At 47.6% G+C, this 12,672-nt stretch overlaps 1 protein-coding gene across 2 annotated transcripts in view; it reads left to right on the forward strand.

Annotated features, from left to right (window-relative positions):
* The first annotated feature begins 4,092 nt into the window (after positions 1–4,092).
* sdf4 (stromal cell derived factor 4) overlaps positions 4,093–12,672 on the forward strand; it is a 31,180-nt gene continuing 22,600 nt past the window's right edge. For both annotated transcript variants that reach the window (XR_008725857.1, XM_055659202.1), the window contains exon 1: positions 4,093–4,589. Coding sequence is in view for 1 of the 2 variants with exons in the window: in XM_055659202.1 (XP_055515177.1) it covers positions 4,282–4,589 (308 nt within the window). In the remaining variant the exon portion in view is untranslated. The remainder of the gene's footprint in view (positions 4,590–12,672) is intronic.

Raw genomic sequence — 12,672 nt, forward strand, 5'->3', positions numbered from 1 at the left:
TACACAAAACTCAGCAGGTCAGGCAGCATCGCTGGGGAAGAGGAATAGCCAGGGGATAGACCTCCACTTTCTCTCTCCCCGGACTCAGACTTAAAAACGGTCTCGACCCGAAACGTCACCTCATCCTTTTTGCCAGGGATGCTGCCCGACCCGCTGAGTTACTCCAGCATTTTGTGTCTATCTTTGATGTAAACCAGCATCTGCAGTTCCTTCCTACGCATCATTCTGGTAAACCTACACTGCACAATTCAGTCTCTTTTAAAAAAAAAAAAAAGAATATGAGAGACAAACTGATATATTAATCAGTAGATGAAGGATTGAAGACTGGGTATGATAAGAATTACTGATACCACGGGTAATACTTAATATTCACAGACTGTTAACACCAAATTATATGCTTGCTCTGTTTCACTCTGGTGAATCATCCTCTTTAACGTTTAGTTTAGAGATACAGTGCAGAAACAAGCCCTTCGGCCCCCTGAGTCAGAACCCTTCAGCGATCCCCGAACACTAATACTATCCTACACACACTAGGGACAATTTACATTTATATCAAGCCAATTAACATACAAACCTGTACGTCTTTGGAGTGTGGGAGGAAATCGAAGATCTAAGAGAAAACCCACGTGGTCACAGGGGGAATGTACAAACTCTGTACAGACAGCACCCGTAGTCGGGAACGAACCTGGGTCTCTGGCGCTGTAAGCGTGGCAACTCTGCCGCTGCGCCACCGTGTCGTTCGGGATGGAGATCACTTTACAGATTCAGACGGACAGAGGTCTCGGAAGCCACAGAGTTAGTTGGACAATGTAGATGTGCAGATGAATTGTAGAGTCTTGAATAAATTATCTTTTATCTTTTAGATGCAATTGAAACATTGAGATGTCGATTCTGGGTTTATGGAATAAACTGCCAGAGTTTAGCTTAGTTTAGTTCAGAGACACAGCATGAAAACAGACCCTTCGGTCCACTGAGCCCATGCTGACCATCGATCATCCGTTCACAATAGTGCTATGCTATCCTGTTTTCTCATCCACTCGATATACACGAGGAGCAATATACAGAGACCAATTAACCTACAAACCCGCACGTCTTTGGATGTGGGAGGAAACCAAAGCACCCAGAAGAAACTTACACGACCACAGGCAGAACGTGCAAACTCCACACAGATAGTATCCGGTGTCAGAATCAAACCCAGGTCCCTGGCAGTGTGAGGCAGCAGCTCTACCAGCTGTGGCACTGTGCTGTGGAGGAGGTAGTTGAGGTAGGCACCTTTCGGGCAGGTACATGGATAGGAAATATCCAGAGGGATATGGGCCAGATGCAGATGGGGCTTCCCCATCCCACCACACTGCAACTGATGGTGCCCTCACCCACAGCACCCCCCCCATTTCCTACTCATCTTCTCTCAGCTTGTCTCTCCCCAGACAGAATAGGGAGTGTTCACCTTTCACCCCACCAGCCTTCACAGCCAGCGCACTATTCTTCGACATTACCACCAGCTACAATGCCACTGCATGTCACATCACCTCCTCCTTCCGCCTTCCACTCTCTCCCTGACTCCCGCTTAACTCATCCCTCCCCACTCATTCCTCTGTCTCCCCGGCACTTCACCCTGAAACTGTAGGAGGTGCACCACCTGCCCCCGCTCTTCCACCCTCGTCAACATCCAAGCATCCAAACAACCCATCCAAGCAGAGATTCACCCAGCCCTTCTCCAACCTCGTCTGTTGCAATAGATGCTCTTGTCTTGACCTCCTCTACATCAGCGAGACCAGGCACGGAAATCGCTATAGAAACATGCGGGGGATAACATTTCTTGGCGGACACACGCTAGGCTTCGGCCTTGGGGCCTGTGGACGGTAACACCGGAAGCTGACCTGGTTGGTGACCGACTCTGAACTCCAGCAACAGCAGCTTCATCCGCCCCGAATCGTGGGGCTTCAATCGGCCCGTTCACGGGGTCTTTCATCGGCCAGCGAGTTCAACATCGGGAGCAATTGTAAATTGTACTTAGTGTGTGTAGGGTTGTGTTAATGTTCGGGGATTGCTGGTCGGCGCAGACTCGGTGGGCCAAAGGGCCTGTTTCTGCGCTGTATCTCTAAACTAAATTAAACTATACTAAACTAAACACTGCCAAGATGAGGCCAATTGCAAAATAGAGGAACAGTACCTCATATTCCATGGCATAGTTTACAAATTATGGCATGACAATTTAATTCTCTAACATCAGCATCTGCGGAGTCTGTAAAAGGGTCCCGACCTGAAACATTGTCTGCATTCCCTCCACAGATGCTGCCTGATCTGCTGAGTTCCTCCAACACTTTTGTGTTAAGCTCAAGATCCAGCATTTACAGTCATTTGTGTCTTCGTATTACCTCTTAGGCCACACCAGGGGTATCAAGTTCAGTTCTGCACGTCACACCTGAGCAACGACATAATAGTCTTCAAAGGTTTACAGGAACGATGCCAGTAGTAGTCCAAGGGTTAAAGTACTCAAGTACATTATACGAACCAAGGATGTACTCCTGAAATTAAGCGCAAGAAGTAATTTGATCAGTTCTCAAAAACTGAGAGAAAACAAGTTCATGATGTAGAAACAAGGAACTTCAGATGCCAGCTTTCAGATACAAAGTGCTGGAGTAACTCAGCGGTAGCAGCTCTGGAGAACATGGACAGGTGATATTTTAGGTTGCTACCCATCTTCAGACCGACAAGAAGTTCCACTGGATGGGAAATCTGAGAATATCAGGGGGGGAATCTCAGATCATATTGACATATTAGAAAGAGGGTCCCAACCCGAAACATCGCCCAGCCTAGGGTGCTAATGACTAGGAAAGCATCACTCATTGACTGTGAGCTAATGTGTTAGAATATTTGAGAGTGAAGATACGATTGCTGGAAGTTTTGAATCACATGTAAGTCTGGCCAAAGATCTTATAGATATAAGATCTTTGAGCCTGGCTGGGCAAGAAAAAAAACAGTGCAGTTCCTTTCCTTGCCTGGACTTGATGGCCCGAGCTATAGGGAGGTTGTGCAGACGAGGACACTATTTCTTGGAGTGCAGAAGGATGTGGAATGACTATAGAGGTGTACAAAACTATGAGAGGAATAGATCAACTAAACACACAGAATATAGACACAAAAAGCTGGGGTAACTCAGCGGATCAGACAGCATCTCTGAACAAAAGGAATAGGTGATGTTTCGAATCGAGCCTTCTTCAGTCTGAAGAAAGGTCTGGAGCCAAAACGTCAGCGACTGAAATTAGGTGTATATCCCCCCTTTAAATCTGGTTCCTTGGAGAGATGGGGGGGGGGGGGGGGGGTAGTGGTGCCCAAAGATACTACGGTATCTAGTACTAGCTCCTCCAGTATCTTTGGTGGTGCCATGTGTGGTGCCAAGTTTGGTGCAAGTTAGAAACATAGAAAATAGGTGCAGGAGTAGGCCATTCGGCCCTTCGAGCCTGCACCGCCATTCAATATGATCATGGCTGATCATCCAACTCAGTATCCTGTACCTGCCTTCTCTCCATACCCCCTGATCCCTTTAGCCACAAGGGCCACATCTAACTCCCTCTTAAATATAACCAATGAACTGGCCTCAACTACCTTCTGTGGCAGAGAATTCCAGAGATTCACCACTCTCTGTGTGTGAAAAATGTTTTCCTCATCTCGGTCCTAAAAGATTCCCCCCTTATCCTTAAACTGTGACCCCTTGTTCTGGACCTTTGCATCTTCCTGCATCTAGCCTGTCCAACCCCTTAAGAATTTTGTAAGTTTCTATAAGATCCCCCCTCAAATCTTCTAAATTCTAGCGAGTACAAACCGAGTCTTTCTTCATATGAAAGTCCTGCCATCCCAGGAATCAGTCTGGTGAACCTTCTCTGTGCAACCATGATCATATTGAATGGCGGTGCAGGCTCGAAGGGCCGAATGGCCTACTCCTGCACCTAATTTCCATGTTTCTATGTTTCCCAACCCTCTGTGGCAAGAATGTCTTTCCTCAGATGGATTAGGGTGCCAGGTTTGGCGCCAAGGGGAAGTCATCCAAGCGAGGAGGCGCTAGAGAGCTTGTCCTGGTCGCGGTCTCCAGCTCTAGCCCGCCCACAGCAGCGCAGCGTCGAGCTGAGGGACGAGAGGAGAGGGCGATGGCGATGGCGATGGCTGGGGACAGGGGTCGGCTGGCGGGGACTGGCCGCTGAGGCTGACAGTTTCTGGTCGGGTTACAGGGTCAGTTTGAGGTGATTTTTCTACCCCCGTCACCTCACCTCACCTCACGCCATGGTCTCCGTCAAGTCGGTGCTGTGCAGCATCGCCAGCCTCTACGTGGCCTGCTTCTCCCTCTTCGTGCTGGTCGACGTGTACGCCCGGCCCACCAACAACTCGGCCGCCAAGCACGACAAGGCCAACGACAAGGACGACAACGAGATCCAGCCGCCCAACCATGTCAACGGCCTCAAGCTGGAGAAGGGGGGCATCCTCAACAAGGACTTCCACCAGGAGGTCTTCCTGGGCAAGGAGATCGAGGAGTTCGAGGAAGACTCGGAGCCCGTGAAGAACAGGAAAAAGTTGATTTCTATCTTCGAAAAGTGAGTAACCTTTTCGCAATGTTCCAAAAAAACACCCCACTTTCACCCAAAACAAACACACACACACACACACACACACACACACACACACACACACACACACACACACACACACACACACAGACACACACACACACACAGACAGACACACACACACACAGACAGACACACAGACAGACAGACACATAGACAGACACAGACAGACAGACAGACAGACACACAGACACACACACACACACACACACACACACACACACAGACACACACACACACACACACACACACACACACACACACACACACACACACACACACACACACACACACACACACACACACACACAGACAGACACACACACACAGACACACACACACACACACACACACACACACACACACACACAGACACACAGACACACAGACACACACACATACACACACAATAAGTCTGAAGAAGGGTCTCGACCCGAAACGCCACCTATTCCTTTTCTCCAGAGATGCTGCCTGACTCCGCTGAGTTACTCCAGCTTTTGTGTCTACGGTTTAAACCAGCATCTGTGGTTCTGTCCTACACACAATAATGTGCTGGAGTAAGGTAGACAAAAATGCTGGAGAAACTCAGCGGGTGCAGCAGCATCTATGGAGCGAAGGAAATATTTTCTTCGCTCCATAGATGCTGCTGCACCCGCTGAGTTTCTCCAGCATTTTTGTCTACCTTTGATTTTCCAGCATCTGCAGTTCCTTCTTAAAAACAATGTGCTGGAGTAACTCAGCTGGTCAGGTAGCACCTCTGGAGAACATGGACCATGGAGAGTGACGTTTCAGGTCGGGACCCATCTGAAGAAGGGTCTCGTACAGAAATGTCACCTATTCCTTTTCTCCAGAGATGCTGCCTAACCCGCTGAGTTACACCAGGATTTTGTGTTTAAATTAGCATCTGCAGTTCCTTCCTACACCCTAATGCAGACTTGTTCAGAGATGCCTTCTGAGCTACTCCTGCACTTTGTGTGTTTTTGTTTGTAAACCAACATCTGCGGTTCCTTGCGTCTCCATCCCTAAACTTTCAGTAATGTCTAGCTCTGCCCTAGCCTGATTGCTCAATGTGGTCTGATTCGGGAATGTGGATAAGAAAATAAACAAGAATCCAAATGTTGGTTGGTGGTGCAAGTTGTTGGTGTTGTCCTAGTGTTGGGTAAAATCTATCATTCTGAGACAGACTGGGTGAGCGTGAGTCAAGAGTGGTCTGAAGAAGGGTTCTGACCCAAAACGGTCACCTTAATGCCCCTGTCCCACTTGGGAAACCTGAACGGAAACCTCTGGAGACTTTGCGCCCCACCCAAGGTCTCCGTGCAGTTCCCGGAGGTTGCAGGTAGTGGAAGCAAGTAGGGAGACTGACAAAAACCTCCGGGAACTGCACGGAAACCTTGGGTGGGGCGCAAAGTCTCCAGAGGTTTCCGTTCAGGTTTCCTATGTGGGACAGGGGCATTATTCCTTTTCTCAAGAGATGCTGCCTGACCCGCAGAGTTACTCTAGCATTTTGTGTTAATCTTGTGTTTAATTATTGTATGTACCAACAACTGACATTGCAATGCTTAAGATAGACACAAAAAGCTGCAGTTACTCGGGCAGCAACTCTTGAGCGAAGGAATGGGTGACGTTTCAGGTTGAGACCCTTCAGACTGAGAGTCGGGGGGGGGGGGGGGGGGGGGGGGGGGGGGGAACTGGAGATCTAGTCGGGGGGATGTCGAGATAATGCTTACCAGTAGCAACAGCATAACAGGTCTGCAAACACTTTACACACAGATAATATAATGACAATTTAAAAAAAAAATATATATATATATATATATAACCCCAATACAAATGGGCAAAAAAACTCTAGTCCTAAGTGCAACCAAACACAGTCATAGTTGGGCTTAGTGTTGTGTAATGTTCAAGAGCCTGATGGTTGTTTGGTAGAACCTATTCTTGATGCTGGTGGTCATGGCTTTCAAACTCCTGTACCTTCTTCCCGATGGTCGGAGTAAAATGAGAAAATGGCCAGAGTGCAGTAGAAGTAGATGTGAATCAATCAGTTCATCGGACTCCTCAACAATGTGATGAGAAGGAACTGCAGATGCTGGTTTACACTAAAGATGGACACAGTGCTGGAGTAACTCAGCGGGTCAGGCAGCATCTCTGGAGAACATAGATAGGAGATGAAGGTAGACAAAAGTGCTGGAGAAACTCAGCGAGTGCAGAAGCATCTATGGAGCGAAGGAAATAGGCAACGTTTCGGCCCGAAACGTTGCCTTATTTCCTTCGGTCCATAGATGCTGCTGCACCCGCTGAGTTTCTCCAGCACTTTTGTCTACCTTCGATTTTCCAGCATCTGCAGTTCCTTCTTAAGCAATAGATAGGAGATGATTTGGGTTGGTATCCTTCTTTCTCAATAATCTCTACTTCCCTGTTCCTTCATTGCCACTTCTCAATATCAACCACATTTCTGTTGATTGCCTTATAATATTTTTTAAATAATCTACCGATCTTGACCTTGAATGGATTTGGTAAGTGGTACTGTTAGCCAGCTCTTTTTCATCAGCAGACTTGGATAAGTTACATGCTTGCCCCCTCTCAAAGCCTTGATTATGGACTGAAACCAGCAGAGAGGCGCAGTACTTGGGTCACACCAGCGCAGACCCAGCACCGGTCCCTGGGGCTTGCCACCAGATACTGAACCTAACAATAACCTGTTTATTCCTATCCTGTTTTCTGTCAATACCTGTGTCAGGGCAGCACGGTGGCATAACTGCTAGAACTGCTGCTTCACAGCGCCAGAGACCCAGGTGCAATTCTGACCTCGCGTGCTGTCTGAGTGGAGCTTCCAGCTCTCCCTGTGACCGCGTGGGTTTCCTCCGGGTGCTCCGGTTTCCTCCCACATCCCAAAGACATGCAATTTTGTTGGTTAATTGGTCTTTTGTAAATTGCCCCTAGAGTGTAGGGAGTGGATGAGACAGTGGGATAACATAGAACTAGTGTGAATGGGAGATCAGTGATGGGCGTATTCTCAATGGACTGATGGTCTGGTTTCCATGCTGTATCTTTCAATCATCAAAGTATATTAACGCCCAGTGTCTTGTGCACTAATTCTGTATGAATTACTCCTTGTGTGGGACATTGGAGGCCTTCTGAAAGTCCAAATTCATCATATAATTTGCTTCTCTGGAGAGAAGGAATGGGTGACGTTTCGGGTTGAGCCCCTTCTTTAGACTGAGAGTCAGGGAAGAGGGAGTCTAGAGGAAGGGTAAGGTGTGAAAACAACAGGTCAAAGCACACTATGATAAGAGAAGATAGACACACAAAAATCTGGGGGATAGGCAGCATCTCTGGAGGGAAGGAATGGGTGACGTTTTGGGTCGAGACCCTTCTTCAGACCCAAGGAAGACCTAAGGTAATGTTGAATGGTTCATTACTAGCTGAAGGGTAGGTGACAAGGCATACTGTGCATTGTGCCGTCACTCTATCTGTTCCCCCTCAGGATTTTATACACCTCTATAAGATTATCAATTCCCCCAATAAAACTACTTTCTCTCAGCCGCTCATTCTGGTCCAGATCTGTTCTTCTGTGCTGTTTATACAAGGAAAGACACATATTAATTCAAGTTTTACCATTTCCTTACTCCCCAGTATAATTGCTGCTACCTGCTCCTGTGCTGTTTGTAGAGAGAGAAACAGGGGTTAATGTTTCAAGCTAATGACTATAGCCATCAATCTGGAAAAACTAGTTTTCTTTTGTTCGTCCTTATCAGTATCTCCAGAATTATTGTGCGAATGTTGGTGTTGCTAAGAGAGGCTTAAATATCATCAGGCCCCGGGGGATCCAAATTCATTTTAAAAGTGCCATGGGAATCATCTCCTTCAGTGTTGGAAGTCCAGATGTGGTCTTGGTTTAACATAAACACAAACAGCAAATGTTGGGAGCTGGCAGCATCTGTGGAGAGAAAATATTGTGAAACTGTTGTTGTGTAAATGTGAATTCTCAGCTGACATAGAAACATAGAAATTAGGTGCTGGAGTAGGCCATTCGGCCCTTCGAGCCTGCACCGCCATTCAATATGATCATGGCTGATCATCCAAGTCGGTATCCCGTACCTGCCTTCTCTCCATACCCTCTGATCCCCTTAGCCACAAGGGCCACATCCCTCTTAAATATAGCCAATGAACTGGCCTCAACTACCCTCTGTGGCACACGTCATCATTGATAGTACACAAAAATGCTGGAGAAACTCAGCGAGTGCAGCAGCATCTATGGAGCGAGGGGAATAGGCAATTAGATTAAAGTTCGAAACGTTGCCTATCTCCTTCGCTCCATAGATGCTGCTGCACCCGCTGAGTTTCTCCAGCATTTTTGTGTAGCTTCGATTTTCCAGCATCTGCAGTTCCAGCATCTGCAGTTCCTTCTTAAACACTCATCATTGATAGTATCGTGTTCTACCGTACAGGAGCATCATCCTAGATCTGGAGCCCATTTCCCTTCCGTAAGAATAAGGGGTAGGTAATTTCGGACCGAGATGAAGAAAAACTCCTTCACCCAGAGTTGTGAATCTGTGGAATTCTCTGCCACAGGCAGTGGAGGCCAATTTACTGGATGTTTTCAAGAGAGAGTTAGATATAACTCTTGGGGCTAACGGAATCAAGGGATGTGGCGGGAAAAAGCAGGTACGGGGTACTGATTTTGGATGATCACCATGATCATTTTGAATGGCTCGAAGGCCCCTCAAGCCCGTCCCACACCCCTACTCCAATCCTATGTCTCTTAATTCCTGTAAACCCAAAAACATGTGACTCTTGGGTAAACACAAAATGCTGGAGCAACTCAACGGGTGAGGCAGACCCGAAATGTCACCCATTCCTCCTCTCCAAAGATGCCGCCTCACCCGCTGACTTACTCCAGCATTTTGTGACTACCTTCGATTTTATCCAGCATCTGCAGTTCTTTCTTGTACAGCATGTAACTCTCTGGTCTGGACTAACTTCAAGCACTGTTAATCCACAAGCTCTTGACTAAAGATTTACAAAGAATTGTGTTTTTTTTAAAGCAAATAGCTTTCTAATTAGATCATAAATGACATAACGCTGACCATAAATGACATAACGCTGACTATAATATCTGTACGAATCTTGGGCGGCTTACAACCCAACGGCATGATCATTGAATTCTCCAAGTAACTACATAACCCTCCCCCTTTTCCTTCTTTCCCCCCCCCCCCCCCTCCTGTCCCTTCCCCCTTCCCACCCCGACTAGCCCCCCTCCCCCCCCCCCCCTACTCCCCCGTATAAACTACAACCCCCACCCCCTCCCCGTACCTCACCTGGACTCACACTTTTCTCTCCTCTCCCTCCCCTTCCACCTACATTCCTTCCTCTAGCTTCACAATTCGCACCTCTTCAATCCTTTTGTCTCACACCCACTGCCTTTTCATCTCTGGCCTTTGTCCAACCATCTGCCTATCTCCTGTATCCACCTGTCACCTGCCAGACTTTGTCCTGTCCCTTTCTCTCTTCCAACTTTCTTTTCTGCCCCTACATTCAGTCTGAAGAAGCGTCCCGACCCGAAATGTCACCTATCCATGTTTCCCAGAGATGCTGCCTGACCCGCTGAGTTACTCCAGCACGTTGTGACGCCTCAGAGAATCTGTCTGCTTTTTCTAGATTTTTCCGGCTAGAGCAATCTGTCGCAGTGTCTTCCCAGTTAATCCCTCTTGGAATTTGCACAGTTTGTTATCAAGCGACCTTCTTGTTCTTGTAAAACAGGACTGTTGGCCTTGATGCTTCCTTTGGAGGGGGGGGGGGTGGGGGGGCTGAGGAATCCTTGTCCTTTTACTTATCTTTATGCTTGAAATCAACTTGGTGAACATATGCTGCAGCACTTCCTAGCCAAATATATGCTTCCCTGGTATGGAGACCAACCGTGGGTGACACAGTGGCACAGCCGGTAGAGCCGCTGCGCCAGAGACCCGGGTATGAACAATCCTGATCTCGGGTGCTGTCCATGTGGAGTTTGCTCGTTCTCTCTGTGACTGAGCGGTTTTCCTCCAGGTGCTCCGGTTTTCTCGCACATCCCAAACACGTGCAGGTTTGTAGGTTTATTGGCCTCTGTAAATTGCCCTTAGTAAGGTGGGAGTGGATGGGGAAAGTGGGATAACATAGAACTAGTGTGATGGTTGGCATTGACTTGGTGGGCCGAAGGGCCTGTTTGCATGTTGTGACTCTAAGCTTCCTCTCACTATTCTCGTCATGGGCTCACCACAGTCGTTTGCCGTTGTCTGGTGCACATGCATGACATGAATGGAGGCCATTTGCTGGAGTAATGACGCCATCGAGACCAAGCGTAGACACGGCGACGGTTTCACTGAACGCTTGTGCTTGGTCCACCGAGGCCTGCTGGATCTCCCACTTTAACTCCCCTTCCCATTCCCACACTGACCCCTCTGTCTTGGGCCTCCTCCATTGCCAGAGTGTGGCCACACACAAATTGGAGGAACAGCACCTCATATTTTGCCTGGGCAGCTTACACCCCAGTGGCATGAACTGAATTTGAAGAAGGGTCTCGACCTGAAACATCGCCCATTCCTTCTCTCCAGAGATGCTGCCTGCCCCGCTGAGTTACTCCAGCATTTTGTATTGACCAGCGGTATGAACGATGGATTCTCTCTAATTATGGGTAAAATGAGATCGTGGCCAGGGTGATGTGGGAGTCAGGGTGTGTTGCAACCAGTCAGTGTGCTTTCTACTGCACGCAACAGAAGTCCAACAGAGTATTCGTCAACTTACCAAATCTCCTCGATCTGCTAAGCAAGTAGCGGTCTAACCAACTAAGCAAGTTGGTGAGCTTGGCTCATGATTACATCACTGCTGGGCCCAGGACAGAGATATGCATATCGTGGCGCAGCGGTAGAGTAGCTGCCTCACAGCGCCAGAAACCCGGGCTCGATCCTGACTACAGGTGCTACCTGTACGGAGTTTGTACGTTCTCCCTCTGACCGAGTGGGTTTTCTCCGGGTGCTCCAGTTTCCTCCCACACTCCAAAGACGTGAAGGTTTGTAGGTTAATTGACTTTGGTCAAATTGTAAATTGTTAGTGCGAGTGATCGCTGGTCTGTGTGTGCCAAAGGCCCTGTTTCTAACCTGCAACTCTAAAAATCTAAAAAGACTACAGTTTTTGAGCCCCTGCCGCAGACTGCTTGTGGATAAGTTGGTGCACACTTATTGTTCATTTTCAAATATCATAATTAAACAATAGTGGTTTGTTGTCCAAGTTACAAGATGAAGTAATTACATTCTGGTGATGCTTGCTGGATCTAACAATGCAGTGAGAATGCAAGTTGGTGCTTTTGTACATTAATTCTGTCCACTGGGGGGCAGAATTGAGCCACTTCATTCAGTTAAAGCTACGTTCCAGACAATAGTTCGCACTAACATTTGGTGTCAAGGGCAACAGAGCAAATGCCTCAGACTTCAGTTACTAGAGAGGTACATTAGCTTAAAATATTAGAACATGGAACAGTACAGTACAGGAACTGCCCTTCGGCCCATAATTCCTGTGCTGAACATGATGCCAGGTTAAACTAATCTCGTGACTGCACGAGATCCATATCCCTCCATTCCCTGCATATCCATGTGCCTGTCCTATAGCCTCTTAAATGCCATTATTGTATCTGCCTCCACACCCCCCTCAGCAGAGCATTCCAGGCCCCCACTGCTCTCTTGCCCATCATATCTCCTTTAAACATTGCCCCTCTCAACTTATAGTTGTGTTCTCTAATCTTTGACAATTCCATCCTAGCAAAAAGGTTCTGCCTGTCTACCCTCTCTATTCCTCTCATCATGTGCATTCTTCTATATCTGTAGAAGTTGCAAAGGGATCCAAATTGCATACTGATGCATAAAACATGGAACAGTACTACACTGGAACTGGCCCTTCGGCCCACAATGTCCGTGCCAAACATGATGCCAAGTTAAACTAACCTCCTCTGTCTGCACATGATCCATATCCCTCTATTCCTGGCATACCATGTGCTTGTCGAAAAGTTTAAGAAAGAACT

This window comes from Leucoraja erinacea, chromosome 30 (assembly GCF_028641065.1).
Source record: "Leucoraja erinacea ecotype New England chromosome 30, Leri_hhj_1, whole genome shotgun sequence".
NCBI lineage: Eukaryota > Metazoa > Chordata > Chondrichthyes > Rajiformes > Rajidae > Leucoraja > Leucoraja erinaceus.